This window comes from Vidua macroura, chromosome 5 (assembly GCF_024509145.1).
Source record: "Vidua macroura isolate BioBank_ID:100142 chromosome 5, ASM2450914v1, whole genome shotgun sequence".
Classification (NCBI taxonomy): domain Eukaryota; kingdom Metazoa; phylum Chordata; class Aves; order Passeriformes; family Viduidae; genus Vidua; species Vidua macroura.
In genome coordinates this window covers 20,410,134-20,433,785 of record NC_071575.1, presented here as the reverse complement: position 1 = coordinate 20,433,785, position 23,652 = coordinate 20,410,134, and the positions used below count along the sequence as shown (strand labels likewise).

The following is a 23,652-nucleotide window of genomic DNA, read 5'->3' as shown; positions in this document are numbered from 1 at the left end:
CCAGTGGCATGTGCACATCTCAGATGCTGGTCTGATTTCCTGTCCTTCTATTGGTGACTCCTCCAGGCAAATTAGGCAGAACCGTCCCACTTCAGATCACATTCTCCAATCCAAGGACTCACTCTCAAACCCTGCAGGACAGAGGAGGTGATGGTGGGCAGGATGCTTGCAAGAAAATAGAACAGAAATGGGGATCCCAGCTGTTGTGCTAGGAATGCCTGTTACCCTTCACAGTTTTGCAGTTTCACTGTCCTACAGGTCTCAACATTTTAGCAGGATTAACAAGAGTCTCAGTGGGTTTCCAAATTTCCTAAGCTGCTTAGAGCCATCCCTTTATGACCAACATAATTAAGAAAAAAAGTTTAATTTTTGTGCCTTTTAAGACAGAAAAAAACATTTCCATCAAACAAAATAGCAGGACATGTGCATCATTCCCTCTGTTCACAAGGACTCCCAAACAGAGGAATGTCAGCAGTTGTTTCAGAGTGCAGTGCCCCTTCTAAAAGAGGTCTCTGCTAGAGCACATTCTTTTGTTACCTGTATTTATATGGATCACCTTGTACCTGGGTTCCCTTCGATTCCAGTATTGACAGCTGGGAGCAGCAAACTTCAGTCTGGAAATAACATTCCTGCTTCCACAGCTTCTTCTGCTGCTGTTCCTTCCTCCTTTTTCTCCTGGCTGGCCCCTGCCAGTAGCCCATCAGCCAAAGATCTTCGTCCCTGCTATGCACAATGTCTGGTTCAGTGGATGACGTGCCTTGCATGAACTTTGAAGCCAACATATTTGCAAAGAGCCTGTGCCAGCACTGTTTCCGAGCCGCAGGGGCTCACCAGCATGCTGTCCAGGTGAGCTCCTCCATCCCACCTGCAGGCTACGGATACTTCATTAAGGGCTTCTTTGTTCTATACTGGGACACCACCTGCCTTTTTAGAGACAGAAATCCCTAAGACAAAGGCTCAGCCAGGATTTCTACATTTCTTGGTGGGGAAAACCTCTACGGGCATTCCTTTCTAGGCATAGGAATGCTTAATTTAACTGTGCCAGACCAAAGCTGGGAACCAAGCTGAGCAGGGAAGTGCTGGACACTGGATACGAGTGGCTTGATAGCCTTTCCTTGGAAGGGAAAGCAGGGGTGTCACAGATGCAGAGCTACAAGGAGGGAATTGGAGACTGGCAGAGCAGGGACCCACCCTGTATTAATCTCTGCTTGACGCTTGCTGGCATTTACAGCTTTGCCTCACCTTAAATATGGTCCTGGTTGATTCTCTATGGCCTCAGCTGTTGGCTTGGGGCCAGGGCTCAGTTCTGTCCCTGAGGCAGCTTCAGCAAGATATTCCCAGAGGAGAAGGCAGGAGAGGGGTAAATCTCATGGGGTTTTGGGCTCCAGATACCTTGATCCAACATGATTCTTTGGGACAGGACTGGACACACAAGCTACTTGGCTGTCCCCGACTGGGCAACAGCTGGTTTCATGTTCAGAGAGGGTTTCGTGTTGTTTGACGTCCTCCATGAGCGGCTGGCCAGGGATGATGAAATAGTAATGAGCCTCCCTCTCTCTTTCTCACCCTCTCCCCCTCTCCTCCTGGCCTTGGGCCCTCTAAGGTTACCTCAGCCCTTCACCCTCGATCTGCTCAGAGCTGTCAGCTCAGCTCTGAGTGAATCCTGGTGCAGGCGAGATGCTGGAGGGAAGGCGGCGCAGACAGCCGGCTCCCCGGAGCCTCCCCCACTGCTGCTCATAAGCCCCGCAGGTAATGGGGGCCAGGGAGCGTGCTGAGACGCCTGCAAGCCCTGACAGAGAGAGGCAGAGGCTGGGACTACAGCCTTTTCTGCAAAGATCTTCCTTCCTCTTGGCTCCATTGCCTCTCCCTGAGCTATCCTGCTGGTGAAGAAGAGTGGCTACCACCAGCATCAGTGCCAACATGGGGGGGCAGTTTCCCTGAACCCTCATCCACACATGCAGTCTCTGGGATGTCCGCAGCATTCAGCATTAAATAGGAGCGTGCTGGGCCTCCCTGGCCTCTTGATGTAGGACAAAAATCTCAACGGTGGGCTGGGAAAGATATCAAGAGCCCTGGAGGCCAGGCTGCTCTCGGAGGAGGTAGAAGGAGCAGGCATTTCCAAGAGGCAGCCTTCATCCTGATCCTCGGCACACTGACAGCACCATTGCACCCCTTCTTCCCCGCAGGATCATGCCACGGAGGTCACAGGGCACAATGCCTGCAGCGACACAGCCCCAGGAGAGCCCTGGGACTCCCTCCATATTTTAGCCCCGCAGTGCGAGGTATACGTGTGTGTGGGCCCGGCGGAGGGCACAGAGCGGTGAGTACCAGCCGGGAGCCCTGCTGCTCCAAGAAGCCCCTTCGGTGGGAAGAATGGAGGAGGGGGAGTGGGAAGCCAAGCAGAGGGAAATCAGCTGCCTTTTCCCAGATGTTCTGCACACTGGTGCCTGGGAAAAAGGACTGAGAAACCCTCATGCGATGCGCTCTAACCATTCCTCTGGGCTGACCCTGGAGAGGTCAGGGGGCCCCTGAAAGAGTGTCCTTCATCCTCATTCCCTCCAAAGCAAGGCTGGTGGTCTCAGGATGGGCTCTGCCAGCCTCTGCCCCTCCAGTAGAGAGTGAGTCAGTGTGGCTTGGGCTGCCAGTGCTGTCACTCGCCCCTGAGCTCTGCGGGCTGTGCTGACCACCAGCTGTCCTCTCTCCCTGCCCCACAGCTGGCACGAGAGCAGGCGATATCCCCCACTCAGCCCCGGAGCTGAGGGTGAGCACAGAGAAACTGGCACCGACCCCAGCGCCTGTGCTGAAGCCAACTCCACGCTTGCCAGGGTGAGATGGGGATCTCTTGTGGTTTGGGTTATTTTGGTATCCCCAGCTCCCTTGGCCCTTCAATGCCACTTTTGCTGGGCCCATTCAGAAGGTTCCTGGGCACACAGACATGTTGAATTTGCCCCTCTGGCTCTCCTGCCTTGGGCAGATGGAAGAAAGAGCCCATCATGTGCAGGGAGGTGGATTTGATGATCCCTAAGGGTCCCTTAAAACTTGAGATATTTTATGAGTCTAAGGTCCTGAGATGCAAGGGGGGATTAGCTGAGACACACAAAGGAGGCTCTCCCCCTGAAGAGCTCATGAGATTTGCTCTTGGATACTCCCAATGTGGACTTTTTCTACGTTGTTTCTTGCCGTCATTGGTCTGGCATCATCTTATACTCACACAGCTGCTCTTCTGGTTCCTTTTTACCAGCAGTTTTGAGCTGAACAGGCTCAAAAGTTTTGGAAGTTTTCATATATACTCTTACCTCCTTCTAGCCCACAGAAGGTACTAGTCCCCATTGCAGAGATCTGCCCTATCTTGTCTCCCAGGAAGGGGAAATGACCCGGTTGTGGGACAACACTTTGGGATCGGGCAAACGGGACATGATGAGCTACTTGGGCCATAAGGAGGAGATGCGGTCACGAGTCCCACAGGCAGACAGACCCAGGTGGGCTCAGCCTGTTTCCTCTGGATCCTGGGTGAGAACTGAAGCCCAGGGCTTTAGGAAAGAAATCTGTCCACTGAAAGCAGGTACTCTTGGTTTGCTCCTGTGTGAGATCCTGGTTCTGGTGTGCTTTCCACCCAGGGGTCTCTGAGGTTCAAGGCAGATCTCTGTTTAGATTTAGCATCTCTATCTAATTCTGGTCCCAGGAAGTGTTCAACACATCCATGGGCACTATGTGAGAGTCCATCTGTGTGTGTGCTGACTGTGAACCCTGGGTGTCTCGGGTGCTCTCTATCTGTATGGTTTGGCATGTCCTCGGCTCGAAGTGCTGTGTTCCAGTGCTCCCACCCTGCCTCGAGGGAGTCTGGGTTTTATCTCTGCCCTCCTGGACCATTTCTAGCTCTCCTCCGAAGACCTGCTTTGCCGTGGATGTGGTGGCATCCCGCGTCGCTCGCGCCTCCCCCAGTAACGGCCTTCTCCCCGTCCCAGAGCGCCGTCCTGCCAGCCAGAAGCCTGAGGAGAGCTGGCCAAAGCACCGAAAAACTGACCCTCCCTGGGCATCCACCCTGCCACGCACCCCAGCTGGCTCCCCGCCGGCCCGCAGCGACCTGCTGGGTGGCAGTGGGCACCTCTCTGGCCCACGGGTCCGGGACTCCCACAGGCACTGCGTCAGTGGGGGTGCAGAGGCACGGCACGGGCTGGAGAGGCAGGAGTACACGGTGCTGGCAGACCTGCCCAAGCCCAAGCGCCTCGGCCAGCGGGATGCTGCTGACCGCTATGGCTCCCGGACACTTAGCCCTGGCCGAGTGGAGGTGGAGAGGATATTTGGATGCGAACGCAGGTGAGAAGTAATGGGACTCCACAGTGGTCAGAGGCAGGGGATTGCCCTTCCATGCTGTTGGACGGCCCCCCCCCGAATGGCTGTGTTTCAGGAGGAAGGCAAGGCTAGATAGCAGAGCTCAGCTTTCAGCTGTGCTTAGGTTTCCCTCAAAGCAAGGGTTGGATCTAGGCTCAGAGCTTCCTCCATTGCGGCACATGGGCAGCTGAGGCTGTTGGAAAGGTGGAGCTAAGCTACACTGCTAGAAGGGAGCAGCCCACCTTCCTCATCCTCATAGCCACCTGGAAGCTGCAGGACATGCTGCAAAGCAGGGCTCCTCACAGTAAGAGGGCCAGGAAAGAGGTGTTCCCCAATCCTAGTATCAGTAGCTCCCCAGGGATTCCACATTCACTGTAGGAGCCACTCAGGAAATGATAGGGGATGCCAAGAAGTACCCAGGAGCTGTTTAGGCTTTAGCTGGAGGAGCAAGAGTGGCTCCAGTACTGGCAGCACAGGGCAGGAGAAGACATAAAGAGGGGCTGGGAAAGTATCCTGGGCAAGTGGATGGGATGTAAAGATGGAGGGAAGCTTGAGGAATAGTGTGAAGAAGACATGGGTGAGGCAGCAGCATATGAAAGGTGAGGTGGTTGGTGGGGACAGGGAAAGGCTACGGCACACACGGTGTCTGGGGCAGGTGGAGATCTGTAGGGTCAGCCTAAGGTGGAGCAGGGTTTGCCAGGGTTCTGCTTCCAATCTGAGCAGGGTGGCAGCTGGACCAACTGTGTGTGCCCACAGGAAATCAGAGACACTGGAGGCCTTCCAGGCTCTGGAGGAGGGCCGTGTGGACCGGCTCGATGGCAAGACGCCAGTGCCACCCAGCAAAGGCCACCTAACCCGGAGGCGGTCCAGCCCCAACCTGCCCAGGGAGGTGAGGCTTGGCTGCACCGCAGGACCTCATCCCAACTCTGCAAGCTGAGTTGCTTTTTCCTGTCACATTTTCCTCTTATTCTGCCTCATGCTTCTCTCTTTCATTCCCCTTCTTCCTCTTCCCTTTAATCCTAGCTCTCCCTCTCCACGGGTCATGGATTGGGACCCGTGGCTCTTAAAATGCAGCAGTCCTTTCACCCTTTGGGTGCAAGAGGCTCCTCTACAGTATGGACTGGCTTCATGCACAGGAATGCAACTTCTCTCTGGGGAGCCATTTAACCAAATCACCCTGCCAGCCCTAATCCCATCTTGTTGTGCTCATTGGCACTTTTTTAAGAGGATCCCTGCTCTCTCTCCCCTGTGACCCAGGGTCAGCGACTCTCCTGGCAGCTCGAGCAGCGCAGCAGAGACCCCAAAGAGCCCCGGCGTTCCCCCAGCCCAGCTCGGCACCCCGAGAAGGCCAGCAGGACCCGGGGGGACTCCCCACGCCCTGCCAGCCCTAGCTGGCTGCTGGAGAGAGGCAGCCGGAGCCCACGCTCTGCAAGCCCAGCCCGCAGGTTGGAGAGGAGAGCAGGGGAGCCCGTGAACCCTCCCTGTCGCACTGAGAAAAGCTGGAGAAGCCGAGGGGAGCCTGCCCACCCCCCAAATTCAGACAGAGGCCGAGCCACCTGGCAAGCAGGGGGTATACGGCAGGCACTGGAGAAGAAGAGCCGAGGGGATTCCCTGCACCCCACAGGTGCTGGGAAGGGCTCAGATAACTTCAGGCTGAGCCGAGTAGAGCCACCACCACGGGCCCTCAGTCCTGGGAGACGTACAGAGAGCACAAGGAAAAGCCAAAAGGAGATCTCCCCTCCCAGCTTGGTGCGGGGGGCAGAGAGGCAACGAGTGAAGCCAGGGGAGCCGCTGCACCTTGCAGGGCCCAGGAAGCCATCCGAATGCAGCTGGCAGAGCCTCCGGGAAAAGCTGACATCCTCACAGCCCGCAAAGGGCACCAGCAGTGACTGGAAGGGCCGAGGCAAGCCCCTGCGCCCCACAAGCCCAACGCGACCACTGGAGCAGGACTGGAGGGGCCGGGGGGATGCCCACCAAGCACAGGTGTGGGAGAAGCACCAAGAGATGCCCGTGTGCCATGCAGATGTGATGCGCCAGCTGGCAAGGGACTGGAAAAACCCTGCTAAATGTCTGGATGTGGGACTACGGTCAGATGACAGCTGGAAAAGGCCTGAGAGTCCAGCACAGCATCTGGAAGAGGACTGGAAGGATCCTGAGCATGTACGAGAGACACACAACCCTGAGAAGCCATTGGAAACTGACTGGGGGAACAAGAATCTTCTCATTTACCATGTGAGTAGGGCAGGAGCCAGAGGTGATGGGGACCCTGCAAGGCCTAAAAGTGGCAAGCACAGGCTGGGTGGGTCCACTGGGTCACAATTCTGTGCACCCTGATTCCCTTGGATCCTCTGCTTCTCCAGGGAAATTGTACTGCCCGCCTGGCACTGGGAGGAGGGAAGATGCTTTCTTCCCTGCCTCACGCCAGGAGACGGATGCTCGGATCTGGGAAACTGAGGTGAGGACTAAACGCCCAATGCCTTCAGCTCCTGCTTTCTCCCCTGCAGCCCCAGCTGGGTGGAAGCACCTTCCCACCACAAAGCAGCACTGGCTCCTCAGGAAGCCCGCAGCCACATTTGAATGCCAGTAAGAAGCGCAACAAGGTAGGGGCCAGGCCCTGGAAAGGTCTTCTCCAGGCCCTGGAGAAGAAGAGCTGCCCTTCTCTGGTAGTCACTGAGGGCAGGACCTAGGTCTCCAGCATTTGACCTGAGTAGGTCCTGAGCATGGTGCTGCCTTCCCATAATGTCCTGAACGTCATGCTCATGAGCACTCCCCTTCTCTTTGTCCTTCACCCATTTCTCAGGTGGGGAAACTGAGGCACAGAGCCCTTTTATAAAGCTGGAGAAGGGCAAACAGTAGACCTGGGACTAAAATCTCAGTACAGCTGCTTTCCTTTGCTTTATTATTGGCCAGTGCTGTGATGGCACTGAGGGTTTTACAGGGATGAAGTAGGCTTTAGTGGTATGAAAGAAGATACAGTGTATTGTGTTGGCAAAAGTGTATTGTATTCCTGCAAAGTGACATTGCAGCAGCGATGGGGGGCTGCAGAAAGTATTCCGGGAGCCCATGTAGCTGGCAGCTGCATACAAGTTCCTGCCTCTGTCCCCCTCTGTGCACATCAGTCATCTCAGCCAGGTCATCCTCTGCTAGGACCTGCCTTTGTTCTTTACACAAGGACAAACTGCAGCCAGGAAAGAGGCTGTCAAAGGCCTCTGAAACTTGAAACGGGTGACATCCTTTCCCTCACTTCCCTGCATCAGGCCAGAGAGGAGCCCAAAGCCCTGAACTCTGTACAACTGGACCAGATCGCCTCACCTGTGCCAGGTTTCTTCAGCATGGAGCTCTGGCACCTTCCCTTTGCCTTGCAGCAAGAAGCATCACCTTGGTGTGATTGCACAGTAGAGCCTGGCATTTTGTGATGCACAGCCCCTCTCCCCTTTTCCTTTGGAACCCTCTCTAGCAATTCCCTTTCCTGAGGCCAGCTGGCATGGCTTTCCAGGGGCATTGGGAGCCTCCCCATGACCTCCTACCACCCCTGCCACGAGCCCAGAGAGGTTCAGTTGGTTCGATAAAACCGAGCAGCCCCAGGATCCAAGGTGAGGACTCCATTGTGTGCACTGCTGAAAATCCCTGCCTTCGAAAAATCCCAGCCTGAGAGCAAACCCTGCCTGGGTAAGGGCTGGGCTGGGCTCCTGGCAGTCCCTTCCCGGGGCAGCAGCGGCTGAACCCGTCCCTCCCAGGGTTTCACCTTTCCCGGGCCAGCGGGCCGGGAAAGGGACACGGCTCAGCCCCAGCATCGCCCCCGTCCCGTCCCGTCCACTCCACAACGCCCCGGGGCCACCGCCCCTTTCCGTGCGGACCGGCGGCCTCGCCCGCCCCGGCGGCTCCATTGGCTGCGGGCGGTCGGGGCGGCGGCTGCGGCTGCCATTGGCCTGCCCGGGTCCTCCCAGGAAGTTCTGGGGGGAGGAAAGAAAAGTTTTTTGGGGTGGTTTTCTTTTTTCCCCCTCCTTTCCTTTTCCTTTTCTTTTTTTTTTTTTTTTCCCCTTAAAAAAAAAAAAAAAAGGAAAGAGGCGCGCGGGGATCGCGGGGTGGGCGGCGGAGCGGGCATGGTGGGGCCGTGGAAGCCGCCCGGGCGCTGAAGCCGCCCCGCCGCCCTGGCTGCCAGCGCCCGGCCCCGCCGCGACCCCGGCCCCGGCCCCGCCGGCCGCGGCGCCCCCGCCATGACGGTGAGTCGGGACTTGGGGTTCGGGGCTTGGTGGGCCGTGATCGCGGGGACTTCTCCTTCGGATCCCGGGGGACAGTCCGAGGCTGGGAGGGGGCGGGGGACCCCAGCTGTCAGCCGCCGCCTCCGGGGGTCCCTGCGCTCCGGGGATCTCTGGAGCCGCAGCTCCCTGCGGGACTCTGGCCCCGGGATTCGAGGCTGTGGCGGCTCTTCCTTGGTTCCCTTCCCCATCACCGCCGGTGTGCCCCCAGAGCTCCCCGTGGCCGCTTCGACACCAGTGGGCACCACCTCACCCCGATAAGCGTGAGCGTGGACCGGGCTGAGGTCAGGCCAGCTCACCGCACCTATGACCGCAGTCGGATGCGAAATTGGTGTCCCCCCGGGCGCGGGGAGCTCCGGCTCCCTGTGGGAAACAGATGCGGTTTGGGGCAGGGAGCATCCCACCCCTGGGGCGAACTTTCCTTGGCACCGGCGGCTGCCGGCCGCGAGCGGGGTAATGGAGGTGACAGGCTGGGCTGTGCCCGCCGGCGTTTCGCACGGGGGCGGTGGGAAAGGGAGAGCCCGTCGTCCGCTGGCTCTTCTCACTGCACGTGTAGATTTGGGAGCTGCATGTGTGCTCCAGGCTGGGAGTGATTTTGCTTTCACCCAGCTGAGCTGGAGCGGTTTTGCTTTGTGTTTTGGCCTGGGGCCCACGCCTTATGAAGTGGGTTCCCCTTTTAGAGGAGAGGAGACGTTGTGCTTTCCGGGAGGCTTGAGAGCCCCTTGCACCATCTCCCGGAGGTGGAAGGAAGCAGTGCCTCAGAACCTGCATTGCTGAGGAGCTTTTGGGAAGAGCAGGAGGCAGGGTGATGACAAAGGCTGGTTACGAAAGGACACACCTGACTATCCTGCTCGGACACTGAGCTTTCTCAGCCTTCTGCAGCCTCTTCTCCTCCACTTCTCCATCCTGGCGCTTCAGTACCACCCGGGAGCAATTCCTTTGCTCCCACCCTGTCCCTTTTCCTTCTTTGGTGTTTACATTCTTCGGATACTTACAGACTGTTATCACCTTCCCTGTAGCCCTTCTTCAACCAGAGCAGGCAGCTGCCGCTCCTTAACCTGCTGTTGCAAGCCAGTCTTTCCAGAAATCACCTATGTCCCCAGCTACCTGAGACCCCCTCCAGTGCCTTTACCTGGCCAGCTGTGGGGCTGAACTTAAAACTCTGATGGGTATGGATGCAACTGGGTAAAATCACTGCCACCACCTCCCAAGCCATCCACAGCCCTGAGCTGCAGGGCCGTGCATTTTGCCGGGGGTGCATCCTGCCACATCATTGCATCTCTGGCACCCGGATCTCTCCCAGCAGCTCGGCTTTCCTGGATGTTTCCTCCTCCCACTGCTGGGCCGTTTCCTCTGGATGAGGGGTTCTATTTGAGCCTTGCGCTCTTCTCTGAGCCTTTTATGCTGGGTGAGGGAACTGGATTTGGTTGTGGGGAAGGGAAGAAAAGTGGCTTTAAGCACTTTGTGTATCAACTGAGGCCTCTACTTATGGCACTGACCCCACTACGACAAGAATAGTTCAAAGACAATTCTACAGAGCTGCAGCTTCATGTCTAAGGCTGGCAGGGAAAGCAGAAGCCCTGTGCAGTTTGCCTGCTTGGGAAAAGCCCTCCAGGGGGATTTTCTGGCTCCAGCACTGCATTGGGGGCAGCAGTTTTGGCAGGACTTGGTGGCAGTTTTTTCAGTGGCATGCATCTTGTTAGTATTAATTATTTTGGCACCTAATGCTTTGGGATTGTAAATCCTCAATGAGATGAGACCCAGCTGATCTGTACAACAGCCCCACTCTCCCTACATTGTTTTTCTGCCTCCATGGAGCCTGCCCATCTCTCTCTCTACTGTTGAGTGCACGTGCGTCCCAGGAGGGGGGTGGTTGTACTTTGATGTTTTGTCTCCTTTCCTTCCCTCTCACCACTCTGAATTCAGAGCTGGAGCTTAAGTCACCGGACTGGAAGGAATAACGGGAAAAAGGGTGGAGCTGCTGCCATAGAGAAAGAATTAATTTTTGGGATGCTTTCTCAGGGCAGCGGTGGAGCCACCACAAATCTGGGTTGATGGGAGTATGGGGAGCATAAATCCCCCTTGTCTCCTAGCTGCTATTACCAGCTGCCTGTCACCTCATCAGGAGGTGAGGTTTGGGAGCCCTCCATGTCTTTTCGCTCTGGTTTCCCTCCCTTCCTAGGGAGCTCAGGACTGCCGGATGCTTCTGGCCAGGCCTGAAGCTGTAGCAGGCGGTGACCTCCCCTTGGCAGGACTCCTTGCTCCTGCTTGAACCAATAGCCAGAGCGCCAGGGTGGGCCGGCACATACTCTGCTCTTGCCGCCCCATAACCTTGGGTGTAACCCATGAGCAGCAGCTCAGGGAGATGAAAGCAGGGAAAGGCTTGGCCTAGCTGTATGGCCAGGGAGCTGGGCTTGTGGGGCAGCTGTGCCTGGCCACTGGGCTTGTTCAGGGGATGTGGAGCGGCCATCGGCTGCTGAGCCACCTCCTTCACTCCAGCTCCGTCTCAGCTGGTGGTTGTAAGATGTGGGGCCTGCTGGTGGCTTCCACAGGAGTGGCAGGTCTGGTTCTGGACCTCTGGGAGCTCCAGCTCCGGTACCGTCACTTCTCCAACGCTGTCCCTGCCTGGTTTGGCTGCCTGAGAAGGGGCAGGTTGGCAAACTGACTTCCATGGGAGGAGAGGCCTTGGACTGAATTCTTTGATGGTGCAACTTCCTGGGAGCTGGCAGAGGTGGGAGGAGGGACCAGCTGGAGCCTGTTTGGCTGAGGACAAAGCTAGGGAGAGAGGTTCCCCTGAGTCAGCTCTCTGGTGCTCCACCTTGGGAAGAAGATAAACTGGTTGGGATGCTGCAGCAGCAACATGAGGTTAGGAGGAGGCAGAGAGTGCGTGGAAACTTCCTTGTGGCACAGGGTAATCTGGGTGAAATTCTCTTAATCCTTATCTTCTGTAGCTGTGGCTGGGCAGAGGGCAGACTCTGTAGTGGGGGGGAGCAGACAGAGCTGGGTAAGAGAAAAATTCAGAATCTCAGAGAGGGTTGAACCTTGGAGGGAGAGGGGAGAGGATCAAGCACTGACTTCATCTCTACCCTGGGGCACATCGTTTAAAGTCAACCTGTTTTCACAGCTGTTGAATTGCCTCCTGTAGGTTTTTGGTGAGAGCTGAGCTACTATGTTTTTAATAAATGATTAGTGGTGAAGTTACCAGAGGGACATAGCTGTGGGGCATGGAGAGCCAGGGTTGGGACAAGGCGTGTCTGGTTCTTTGTAGCTTTGTCTCCATCTCTGAGGCAAGCTCCATTGGTGGTGGTGGAGCACACCCTTCTGCCCACTCTCCTTGTCCCTGCCTCCCCCTCTCTGAATAAATACCTCTGAGGCACCTTGTGGAAACCTCTTTGCTGCATATTTTCCTTTACTTTTTAAAAAACTCTTCCCTTATCTCCTGCTTCCTCTTACAGGAATGACTTCTGCTGAGAGCTATGCCAAATTTTCTTTTGCCATAGAGTTGCATAGCCCCATGAGCTTCCTAAAAGTCTATTCCCATTTTTGTTCTGCCATAGGGGACTCACCTTCCACCCCCTGGCATGGAAAACCCTTTTGTGGATCACTCCAAGACAGTAATTTTCTGTTTTGTTTTTCAGCCGGATCTTCTCAATTTCAAGAAGGGATGGATGTCCATCCTGGACGAGCCCGGAGAGGTAAGCCTCAGATGAGAGTCTGCCTCTTCCCCTATCCCCTGCTGCTGGAGAGCCCCAGTAAGCCAACTGATTTCCTTCCTCCTTGCCTACTGAGGTCTCTCCTGCTGGGAAAGGCAGTGGGAAACTCGGTGGAGGTGCCTCGCTCGGTGTGTGGACACAGAGGTTCATCGAGTGCCTCTCTCCCAGCTGAGGGTCACGAGGGGGATCTGGGAGGGAGGAGGGGGAAGAGAAGGCCGAGAGGTCATAGTGCAGAGCGTCCCTCCTTGTTCCTACGCTTTCCCTGGTAACTGCCTGTCCATTTCCCTCCTGTCTTTTCCCTTCCCTCCCCCTGCCCAATGTGCCCCTGCCTGCAGTGGAAGAAACATTGGTTCGTGCTGACCGACTCGAGCCTGAGGTATTACCGGGACTCGAATGCAGAGGAGGTAAGTGTGGCCAGCCTTTCAGCAGCCCTTTCTTCCTTCCTGGCCAGGGGGGAAAGGAGCACAGCTCTGGCATGACCAGGGACAAGCAACAGCACCATGTCTTCCTGAAGGACGGCTGAGGTGCCAAGCTGCTCTTTGCCAAGGGGTGATGAAGAGGATGAAGGCAGGGTGGCAAAGTCTGGGGGGACTGTCAGTGATGGGAGTTGGGGGAAGGGCTGGTCCTGTGGCTGGGTATGTGGGATGCTCTCCATCCATGCTGCTGGCAGCCCTTCTGTTAGAAGAGGCCATGCTGTGCTGGGGAACTGAGCCTGGTTCCCAAAGAGCTGTGCCTGGCTCCCAGGGAACTGTGGGATGAAGGCAGAGGTAGCCTTTTTCAAAGCTGGCTGTACACTGATGTCCTAGCGGGTGGCTGTGCTTGCAGGCTGATGACCTTGACGGAGAAATCGACCTCCGTTCCTGCACGGATGTGACAGAGTTTGCGGTGCAGCGCAACTACGGCTTCCAGATACACGTGAGTGTCCGGCACCACGCGTACGGAGCGGCAGCACCAAGGGACACGGGCTGGGAGTGTGTGCTCCCTCCCTGTGCCGAGATGCTGAGAGGCAATTCATACAGATCTTGTGCCAGCATGGTGGCCCAAGGTTGTTTTTTGACACATGGGTGACAGTGCTCTGGGACATCAGGGCTGGCTGCCTGCAAAGGAAGGAAGGAGGAGGAGGAGGCTTTGCAGGGCTGCCTAAAGGCTGTACTGGAGGCAGTCCAGGAGCCAAGCTAAAAGGCAGGAGTGTCTGAGTGACATGTTGGCCAAGGCAACTTTTTCACAGCTGCAGGGGGGAGTAGTGAGCACTGCAGATCTCGACGTAACCTGGCTGACCATGCTCTGAGTGACAGCCTGTACCCTGGATCCAGCCCCAGTACAGTACAATAACCCCTTGGCTATTTGTTGTAGCAGCAGGAGGTGGCTGCTAAGGCAGCATGAGAAATGATATTTCTGTGGGTGTGCAGGGTTGGGCACTTCATGGTCTGGGTTTCCCTGTGCCCTGCTGCCGTACGCCAGTGCTGGCACCTGACTATTGGCACCTGAACAACTGGATTGCACCAGTGCATGTTTGGATGTTTGGCTCACTGTGCCAGTAAGGTTTCTTTTGCCTTTGCTTGGAGATGGTCTCATAAAGGATCCCTCTCAAACACCCCTCCCACCTCTCCTCTCCCACCCCTCCACCTGTCCCCAAGAGCCTGAGACAGAGGGTGGCCTTTCTAACAGCCCAGCGCAGGTGTATGTGAGTGGCTGTGGGTCTCAGGGAGCAAGAGGGAGCTGCTGCATATCCACTGGGTGCTGAGAGGGCCTCTGTCACCTCCCTGTTGCAGACAAAGGATGCCATCTTCACCCTGTCAGCGATGACCTCTGGCATCCGGCGCAACTGGATCGAGGCCCTGAGGAAGAATGTGCGCCCAGTCAGTGCTCCAGACGTCACCAAGTAAGAGCTGCCCAGTGCTGCCTGTCCCCTTCTCCCTTGCTGTCCCTCTACCCTGACTGGCAGGGGCAAGGAAGGCCCCTCTGGAAATCTCACCACTCCCAGAGCAGCCCTGCCCTCTACTCCTTCTGAAAGTGGTTTGGCTACAGCAGCCAGTGACAGGGGTTGAGAACCTGATGGCTCCCTTTCTTTTACCTGCTTTTTGCCTCACTACATAAGTTTAGGCTGGTTTCTCCACCAGCATAGCTGGAACCAGGGCAGATCCTTGCTGCCTGGTGGAGAAATCTGTTTCCCTGAGGGATGGGATGCTACAGGTCCAGCTCTGCACTCAGGGTGGGGTTTTGTAAGGCTGGGCTGAGTGAGGGTCTGAGCCTAGAGCAGTTGGAAGTGCCTCTCCTGGCATCCTTTCCCACACATGCCTCTCTTTCACCAGTTCCTGCTCTGCTTTCAGACTCCCTGACTGTGACAAGGAGAACTTTCGTAACTGTGTTCCCCAGAAAGGCTCACTCCGGACGGAGGAGCAGCAGCAGCCGGGCTTAGGCTCCGAGGGGAACTCAAAGGGCAGTCACTGGAAGGCGGATGGGCAGCGCCATGCCTTTGACTATGTGGAGCTGTCTCCCTTGCCACAAGACCCTGGAAATCAGGGGTCCCTGCAGAGGACGAAAGGGAGCTTGAAGATCTCGGACCGAACTCCCAGGTATGAGGAGCTGGAGCGAGATCTGGCCATCCGTTCAGAGGAGAGGCGGAAATGGTTTGAGACCCCTGATGGCAGGGTCCCAAACAGCGATGGCCCAGTAGGAGACCCTTCCCACAAGGCTGGGGAGCAGGACCTCCCCACTCCTCCGCTTTCGGAGGACCAACGGGTTCGTCTGAATGAGGAGATAGAGAAGAAGTGGCTGGAGCTGGAGCACCTGCCCTTGAAGGACTTGCGGCGAGTACCCTTGACAACACTGCTGAACCAGAGCAAGGCGGGCCAGGGAGACACCAATGAGGCACTGAAAAAGGAGGTAAGAGCATCCCTCCTCTCTGAAATCTCTGGGATTCTGGTGGCCCCTTAATGTGATACTTGGCTACAGGAGGCTCTGCAGAAGAGCAAGGCAGAGGTGCAGGGAGATATTCATTCTCTCTGGCTCCTCAAGTGCATGGAAGCTTTTGGAACCTAGTAATGCAAGGCTAGAGGCCAGCTCTCACGCACCTGCAGAGGTTCCCCAGAGCATGTTTTGGTTCAGCATAATTTATTTAGTGGCACTACTTGTGTGGAATATGTTTCCTGGGAGTACATTCACAGCCTTTCTTCGCTGGCTATTCCCAAGTCTGCAAGCACTTCACCTGCCAGCCTTTGAAAGGAACCATGTTGTGGTGGTTTCCTCCAGCATGGATCACCTCTGAAAGCTGGGATGTCTCCTCCCTTCCTTACCGGCACTAACCAGGCTGGGGCTGGCTTTGCCTGTGTGGTCTCTTGGCAGGCTGCTGGGGAAGCAGAGGCTTCCATTGGCCGTGTGTTGTCCTCTCCATCCCTAAGCCCAGGGTTTGGATGTGGCACATCAGTCAGGCCATGGCACTTTTCCACTCTTGGCTGAACATCTTTCTCTGTCCTCCCTGGCACAGATCCAGTCACTGCGGGCACAGCTGGAGTCCTGCAGGGCCAGAAATGAGAGCCTTCGGGAGGCAGCAAAATCCCAGGGGGACAGCCATGTGCCCCGAGGGTACATCTCACAGGTGAGTAGAGTGCCAGACCTGGGGCTTGGGGGTCACTGCCAGTACCAAACTGGGAAATTCTGGCACACAGCTTATTGCCAAGCAGATACTGCTAATCATTGGGTTGCCATGGTGACCCTAACTGGGCCCATTTGTAATCAATGTTAATTACATAAAGGCTGGTGCATGTTGCCTGGCCTTAAAGGGGCCAGGGTTATAAAGGGAGAGAAGGATAACTTGGGGAGAGGTGCAGGATCTGTGTCCTGCTTTGCATGTGGGTACAATGCTGTCCTGGGCCATGGGGGTGAGCCATCCCCCAGCTCAGGAATGGGTCAGCAGCTTCCTGCAGAGCCTCTGGTCATTCCCTGGTGGTTTAGTGCTCACCACATGTGGTTCTTGCTAACTGGGGCTCCCACGTGTCTTGTTAAAAGCAGTCAGTCAGTCCCTGGGGACAGCCCGAGCCCTGAAGGTCACTTTGACAGCACAGCCCATTCGTTTGCTGGGACAGCACGTGGGAGAGCCAGCAAAGCAGAATTTGCTCATGCTTCATCCTCTCACTTCTCTTTGTTTATTTATTTTCCCCTCTCGCTGACTGATCCAAAGCAAGCAGGGTCACATCCCGCAGGGATTTCCTGTGTGGAGGCTGCCGTTTGACCATAGAGTGGGATTTTCAGGATGAGCCTTATGTGTTGGAAGATACCGGGGCAGAAGTAGTTGGCAGGGCAGGAAACTGGAGCTGGTGAAGTCTGTTCCACAGGGTTGGCTGTACCTAGCACAGATGAAGAAACCCACAAGCCTTGTAGCACCCAGCCCAGACACTTAGCAGTCTCTGTGTTACTGTGATTTAATATTTACAGCTTACAGGCCTCTTTATGGTCAAAAAAAAAAAAAAAAAAAAAGCAAAAGCAGTGGGGAGGAACTTCCTTATCTTCCTAATAACTTGGCTCAAAAAGCCAGCATTTCACATCTGAGGCCAAACTTGGCCTTTCTCCAAAGGATTCGCTCTCCCTGTCTGCCAAGGGCTGCAGCTGGTCCCTGGGTAGATTACCAAATTGATTCCTCACCTTTTCCTCTGTTCTGTGAAGCTTCCCAGCTTCCCTCATCACAGTAGAGAGGAGTAGCCAGGAAGGGTTTGCATTCACAGAGCATGTTCCAGTGTCTTTTGTATGAGCCTTAGTCCTCACTGGGGAAGGAATGGGATGGCAAGGAGCTGTTGGGGGATGTGATGATGTCTCAGCTCTCTGCTGATGACCTTGAGGCTCAGGCTATTAATCATCATGGCACGGTTTGTTGGTGAACAAATCCTTCCTGAGAGGCTCGGGGAGGCACTGCCAGCATCTAGAGGGGGAGTGAAGGCGTAGCGCCAAGGTGGGAACCTCTTTGCTTTGCTCTAGCTCGAGTTAATCATAGCACTCAGCATAGAAAGAGCCATCCCCTTGGTCTTAGAGCCATCAGAAAGGAGGGAGGGCTGTGTGAGGAAGATCCCTAACCACTAGGCTGTGGGGAGGGCTCTTTGGCAGCCTCCATCATGTCCCAGGGTAGTACAGGGTGTCACTTTTCAGGAGAGGAGGCTCGGTTTTCGTTGATTCAAGGGGATGCTGCTTCATTTAAAAGGCAGATACTGAGATGCAGTTCCCACTGTTGATCTCTCCAGCCAGGCAGTGCAGGCTGGTGTAGAGTTGGGACTGTGGTGTCGGACATGTTATTCCCAGCTCTTGGACCAAGAGGGATGTACCTGTATTGCTGCTTTGGTTTTAAGAGCTACAGGAACATTCTTTCTCTATAAAGCACAAAAGGGGGGTTGCAAGATATGTATCCCTGTAAAATGGTTGTGTCCAGTGATTCAAGTGCCACCTCACTTTCAGAAGGAAAAGACCCTCCTGGGAAGTAGTCTCACTTCTTTAAAAATGTGCCTGGACTTGCAGCCAGGTGTCTGTCCTGGCCCAAGCCCTTCCACCTTCTCTCCTGGTCTCTCACACCTCCTTTGTTCCTCACAACAGGAGGCCTGTGAACGAAGCCTGGCTGAGATGGAGTCATCCCACCAGCAAGTGATGGAGGAGCTACAGAGGCACCACCAGCGGGAGCTGGAGCGGCTGCGGCAGGAGAAGGAGCGGCTCCTGGCAGAGGAGGCGGCGGCAACGGCAGCAGGTAGGAGCAAACACCAAGCTGTGCCCCTGCTCAGCTGGGTCCCTCCTGCCTCTCCCCAAACATCTCTCGCCAGAAGCCCGTCGTCCCAGTCATCTGGAGCCACACTGTTCACTATACTGGTGTGAGGCTGGCGCTCCTTGGAGCACAAGCTTTGGTGCTTCTTGCTTCTGTGGCTGTGGTGGAGATGGGGTGGTAAAGATACTGAAGGAAATGGGGTCATGCCTCTGGATAGATGGGAGGGGACCAGCACATTATTGTGGGTGGGCAAGGCAGAAGTGGTAGAGAGCTCCCACAGTGCCCTGTGTTAGTCTCCTTGGCAGCATGATTATCCTGGAGTGTGGAGTTGGTGGGGAATACCCTGAGGGAAGAAGGGGAAGAGGGGGAATCTGCAGAGACAGATCTGGGAACCTGCAGTGACAAGAGCTTAGCCAGTTCTCAGGTGTGTTTTCTATGAGGCTGGCACAGCCTGATCCCCCATTTCTCCCTGTCCTCCTCTGCAGCCATTGAGGCACTGAAGAAAGCCCACCGGGAGGAAATGAATAAGGAGTTGGGCAGGTCACGGAGCTTCCAGCAATGCAGCTCACTCCCAGAAGCCCTCCAGAAGCAGCACCAGTAAGAAAGCATCTCTCTCGCTCCTCTTGTCTGATGACGTTGCCTTGTGCCGCTGTCACCACACTCCATCTGTAGCTCTAGCCCTGACTTTTTCCTCCTGCCACTTCCCCAGCTCCTTCCTCAAGACTAGTGGGTGCCCCAGTAGTGGCTCCCAGGGCTGCTGCAGCTGTCGGGTAGCGAGGTTTGTCCTCTGCTTGGCTCTCTTCCCTATAGCACCTCCCTCATACCTATAGCTATTTCCCCTCTATTTTCTTTATGGAAAGCTCCTCCATTTCTTCTGCATGGCTTGGAGGTCCAAGAAGCACCACGCTCATGTGCAGGAGTGTGGGAACTGAAGCTCGGGTTCACAGGGAACATTGTCTTGTGCTAATGACTGATGTGGCCAGAGGCTGGCCATGGCAGGCAGGAAGGCAGTGCCAGGGGCCAGGAGCTGGCAAGGGTTTTGGGACAGTGATGAGCTGATGCCTCTTTGGCAGGTTGGACGTGGAGTCGCTGAAGCGGGAGCTGCAGGTGCTTTCTGAGCAGTATTCCCAAAAGTGCCTGGAAATCGGGGAGCTCACCCAGAAGGCAGAAGAGCGGGAGCAGATATTGGAGCGCTGTCAGCAAGAGGGGAAGGACCTCCTCCAGAAAAATCAGGCAAGAGAAGGGCTTTCCTGCCAGCAGAGAGGAGCACTGGAGCATGTTCCTCCTTCACACAGCACAGCCCCTCTGTTAAAACTCTCCTATTTGTTCATATTTCTTCCCTTCTGAGATTCTATCATCAGAAAGAAAAAGATGAAGAGTTAGAGGCCGTCTTATCTGTGGCATTAAATATGGCAAGTGTATTCTGCTGGATGTAGATGCTGCCATTGCCTATGGACAGGGGGTTACAACATGGTCTCTAAGCTGAACAGGGTCTTCCATGGAGATGGAATGGTCAGGACAGTAAGAAATCTGTGCCATGGCTACTCTGATGTCTTTTGGCTTTGCCTGCAGGAGCTGCAGACCCGCCTCTCGGATGAGATCGGGAAGCTGCGAAGCTTTATTTCATCGCGGGGCTCTGGGGACCGCGCTTCGCACAACAACGAGCGGAGTTCCTGTGAGCTGGAGGTACGGGCTCCCCCTGGCTGCCCCACTGCCTCCATCCCCGCCCGTCCTGGGGGTCTTCTCCTCTTGATGGCTTTGGCTTGGAGCAAGTGGGAGGGGGTGACGAATGGAGCGGTGCAGGAAGCAGATTGCAAGGCTCCCCTCCTCTGCTCTCTCAGGCTGCTTGCGCCGTTTCCTGCCCCAGCCCTTCTGGCCCTTCCTTCCTTTTCCACCGCTGCGCTTGTGCCAGGGCCTGCCGGCCTTTCCGAGGCGGTGGCTCTTGAGTCACCTCTGGTTCCTCTCCCCCTTCTCTGGCCCAGGTGCTGCTGCGGGTGAAGGAGAATGAGCTCCAGTACGTAAAGAAGGAGGTGCAGTGCCTCCGGGAGGAGCTGCAGATGATGCAAAAGGTCAGTGTTTTCTGAGAGCAATTGGGAAAGAGCAGGAGAGGGAAGGCAGGGAAGCAGCAGGGCTGCATATCAGCAGGGTTTGGCTGGGTTTGATGGGATGCTTGAGACAAACTCTCTTGTTACCTGTGCTGCTTGTCCTTGCTGACTGCAGAGCACAGAGCAGCTCCAACAGCACGGACTGGCATAGGCTGACCTTGTACAAGGGAGGAGTCACAGAGTTGCTGATTTCCCCAGATGTATGCACACATAAGCACAGACAAGACAGGAGGCCACCTTCTGCAAGTGGGAAACCTAGATTAAGGCTGCCTGGCATTTTGCTTCCCCTAGCTGTCCCCTCTCTGAGTGGATGGGTTTCCTTGGGCACCGTTTCCGGGTGTGCTGCTCCCTCCACTGGCAGCAGCTCCTTCAGAGGAATTTTCAAAGGCCACTGCCAATGGGGAACCTGAAAGAGGCTTTGGAATTCAGTGATGCTCCAGGAGTGTATAACTTACTCACATAAGTTTTTGGCCATATAAGCAGCTGCACACAGCTCTCTCAGTGGCCTGCATTCCTGGTGGGGTTATGTTTCCCATATGGCTGCCCCACATGCACACAAGCCGTGTTAAAGCCCACATCACCTCCTCAACCTGATGCTGCACGTCCCTGCTGATGTGGAACCAGTGTCTCTGCATTATTCCCTGGCCTGGTGTCTGCAAAGTGATACCTCCATGCTCCTCTTCTGAGTGGTTTCTGCCTGGCCCAGATTGGGATGGGCTTAAAACCCAGGGCTAGCTCTCCCCTCCTCACCTGCTGGCTCTTCTGCTGGGCTCACCTTGCTGCCACCCTCCCTAAAATCAGCCCTGCAACCTGCCTAACCCCCCTCCCTCCCCTGGCAGGACAAGAGATTTGCCTCAGGGAAATACCAAGATGTCTATGCAGAGCTGAATCACATTAAGGTGCGCTCGGAGCGAGAGATCGAGCAGCTGAAGGAGCACCTGCGCCTGGCCATGGCGGCTCTGCAGGAGAAGGAGTCGCTGTGCAACAGCAAGTAACGGTGAGCCTGGGGATGCTGGGACGTCCCCTGCAGGTGCAGGTGGCTGAGACTGGCTGCTGCAGGGGCCTGGAAGCTGCCAGTTTCTCCTGCTCCAATCAGTTTTGAAACTTTAGGCTTAAACTCATCCTTCTCTGCTTCTCGCATCCTCTTGGCCTGCACTGCTGGCCCTCCTGTTGTCCCTGATGTTCTTCCGAGGGCTCCAGCCCCCTTTACATGGTGCTCTTGATGCAGCCAGCACCAATCACTCCTCAACCAGGCTGCTTGTGGGAGCCAGGCAAATACTGGCCTTCGCCCCATGGCTTGGGTGACAGCGTGGGTAGTTACACATTCCCTGTGTAGGCAGTGTTTCTGCTGCCTTCACCTTTGAAGTGGTTTCCCTATCGCAGGACATTAATTTAGGTCTGCATCAAAGCAGGCCCGACTAGACCCAGCCCTTCTCCCACGCTCACCTGCAGGCATCTCTGCCACAGATGGGGGGGAGCAAGGTGACAGGAATGAGGGCATCCTGTTGTCCAGAGTGCTTCTGCTTCTTGCTTGTATTGGGCTCACCCTGCTCCACCAGCGCTTGCTGATGGGTGCTGAGATGAGTGGGTCTGTAGCAGGGCACCAGGCAGCCACCTCCCCAGGGAGCTGAAGGGATGGCATTTCTGTGCTCACTGGAATCTTTCTAAACCATGTCTGGTTTTGTCTCTCTCTAGGTCTGCTCTACATTTGTTATCTGTTCTTGTTTTGTATTTGCTCCATTCCTCACTTGTGGGGAGAGGGAGGTTGAATCCCTATCCGTTGCCACCTTGGTGAGGAATCCCACACACCCCCAACCTCCTCACTCCCCTCCCAAAGCTTTTTTGATGAACCCTTTTTGCCTGCATACCTGAGCACGTTGTTTGGACTGGCTCCTTACATGCACCTTCCTCAGGATTTTATATGTGAAAATTATATTTTATAGAGGATTTTTTTCCCCATGGAAAGGAGGGGAAGAGGAGGAGGAAAACTTTTACTACATCACCAGCATTTTTCTAACCTGAAAAAGAGAACCTGGTTTTTCCCCCTTTCCTAGCTCCATTTCTCCTGGCCACACACAGCCACCTTTGGCACATATTCCCTCTCTTCCAAATGTCTCCATGGTCCCCCTGGGATGTACGGCAAGGACCATGCTCCCCCTCCCCGTGCCGCCCCCAGGGACCTGCAGAGAAGACACGCAAGCCATAGGAGGGAGCCGCTGGGGCTATCTGCCATGGATGTGCTTGCCTGAGACAGTTGAAAGAGGACACCTTGGCAAGAGTCCACATGATCGAGCTCTCTCTCCGTGGCAGGAGCCCAGAGCCACGGGGCTTCTCCTTTCTGGGGAAGAGGAGCTGTGAGGCTGCTACTGCACCCGCCCGAGCCAATCTCCCCAAGGTGACAGCTGCTGCTGCTCCGCTGTGCCCTTCAACTTTTAACTTAATAAAATCTTCCCCTTTCGCTGAGAAAAATGTGTTCCTTGAGAAGAAGGCTTGCCATGAAGCCCTAATCCAGTGGTGAGGGGTGTGTTTGTGTGTGTGATTTTTCAAGGTTTTGGTGTATACTGACCTGTTGCTTCCTTTCTTCAGGATTTGGTGAGGGAAAGAAACAGGAGCACCCCTGGCCAGAGAGTGAGAGGAGCCTTGCAGTGGCCCAGCAAGTTTGCCCCACCTTTGTGTTTGAGGGGGCAAATAATCTGCTTCATTGCGCTGCTCCCAAAATTCCATGTGGACCCTGAGCCTCATGGAGGAAGAGCTGAGCCTGGGCTGCATTAGTAAATCCAGTATTGGAAGGGTACATGGCACTGCAAGTTGCTGGCAGAGTAAACAGTATATAGATATCCTGGGGAGATGGCAGAGATCACAAATGCTTTCCTCCTCCTGTTTTTTGTGTGAAGCATGTTGCTTTTATGTCAGGATGGAGGACCTGGTGGTGACTACTACTCATTCAGCCCCATCCCGATATAAAGAGGAGCTGTTGTTCTACAGAGAAGAGATCGAATTGTTGTCACATGCTGGGGCTGGAGGCAGCATCTGAAGAAGGAAAGACAAAGGGGTCAAGGAGGATTCTTGGATGGAGGTGACAGATGTGTTGGCTGAGAGACTGGAGTACTCTGAGACCTGGGGATGGAAGCAGGGTGTAAGAATGCAGTGGCAGCTGAAATGAGGGGTATTAGGGAGACACTCTTTTGCTGTTTTGCCATGGTATTGGCATTCCCTAGAGCAAGAGGGTGCAGGCCTGCCCTTCCCTTGGGAAGGGCTGCAGGGACTACTTTCCCCAGGAAAGGCAGATCACTTTGTTAGTCACAAATTCTGTTAAAATTGGGTTGCAGATTTTAGTCACATGCACAAGGCCCTTGGGCAACCTAGTGGATGGTGCAAGAGTCCAAGCAATGAGCTCAGCTCCCTACTACGCCTTGTCAAGCACCAGGGCTTGCTGTTGATGCTTTTTGGCCTTCTGCCTCTGGTCTAGAAACCCTTCTGTCCCTGTGCTGCCCAAGGTCCAG

General features: G+C 55.4%; 3 protein-coding genes across 8 annotated transcripts in view; all 3 read left to right on the top strand.

Annotated features, from left to right (window-relative positions):
* The window catches only part of GALR3 (galanin receptor 3), a 52,303-nt gene that overhangs the window by 8,417 nt on the left and 20,234 nt on the right, over positions 1-23,652 (top strand). The gene's annotated exons all lie outside the window — the stretch shown is intronic.
* On the top strand, positions 544-3,627 carry LOC128808246 (uncharacterized). The gene is made up of 4 exons (XM_053979131.1): positions 544-846; positions 2,187-2,320; positions 2,715-2,826; positions 3,361-3,627. Exons 1-4 carry the CDS (start codon positions 733-735, stop codon positions 3,625-3,627), a joined length of 627 nt encoding a protein of 208 aa, XP_053835106.1. The 5' UTR covers positions 544-732.
* TRIOBP (TRIO and F-actin binding protein) lies at positions 5,055-22,618 on the top strand. Of its 6 annotated transcripts, none has more exons than XM_053979108.1 (16): positions 5,055-5,221; positions 5,590-6,564; positions 6,837-6,932; positions 12,230-12,286; positions 12,640-12,708; positions 13,130-13,219; positions 14,077-14,186; positions 14,635-15,190; positions 15,792-15,902; positions 17,882-18,029; positions 18,530-18,641; positions 19,118-19,277; positions 19,617-19,730; positions 20,027-20,113; positions 20,989-21,146; positions 21,845-22,618. In XM_053979108.1, exons 2-15 carry the CDS (start codon positions 6,337-6,339, stop codon positions 21,142-21,144), a joined length of 2,094 nt encoding a protein of 697 aa, XP_053835083.1. In that variant the 5' UTR covers positions 5,055-5,221; positions 5,590-6,336; the 3' UTR covers positions 21,145-21,146; positions 21,845-22,618. The 6 variants fall into 6 exon arrangements, with proteins under 6 accessions (XP_053835083.1, XP_053835082.1, XP_053835084.1 ...); XM_053979107.1 differs by having other exon boundaries at positions 14,617-15,190; XM_053979109.1 differs by lacking the exon at positions 6,837-6,932 and having other exon boundaries at positions 14,617-15,190.

Bases quoted from the DNA above. Each gene is read 5' to 3' on its own strand.
- LOC128808246 (XM_053979131.1), top strand. From the start codon at position 733: ATGTCTGGTTCAGTGGATGACGTGCCTTGCATGAACTTTGAAGCCAAC. The intron at 2,321-2,714 runs GTGAGTACCAGC...CCTGCCCCACAG, and splicing joins CCGGCGGAGGGCACAGAGCG to CTGGCACGAGAGCAGGCGAT. The intron at 2,827-3,360 runs GTGAGATGGGGA...CTTGTCTCCCAG, and splicing joins CCAACTCCACGCTTGCCAGG to GAAGGGGAAATGACCCGGTT.
- TRIOBP (XM_053979107.1), top strand. From the start codon at position 6,337: ATGCCCGTGTGCCATGCAGATGTGATGCGCCAGCTGGCAAGGGACTGG. The intron at 12,709-13,129 runs GTAAGTGTGGCC...CTGTGCTTGCAG, and splicing joins GGGACTCGAATGCAGAGGAG to GCTGATGACCTTGACGGAGA. The intron at 13,220-14,076 runs GTGAGTGTCCGG...TCCCTGTTGCAG, and splicing joins ACTACGGCTTCCAGATACAC to ACAAAGGATGCCATCTTCAC.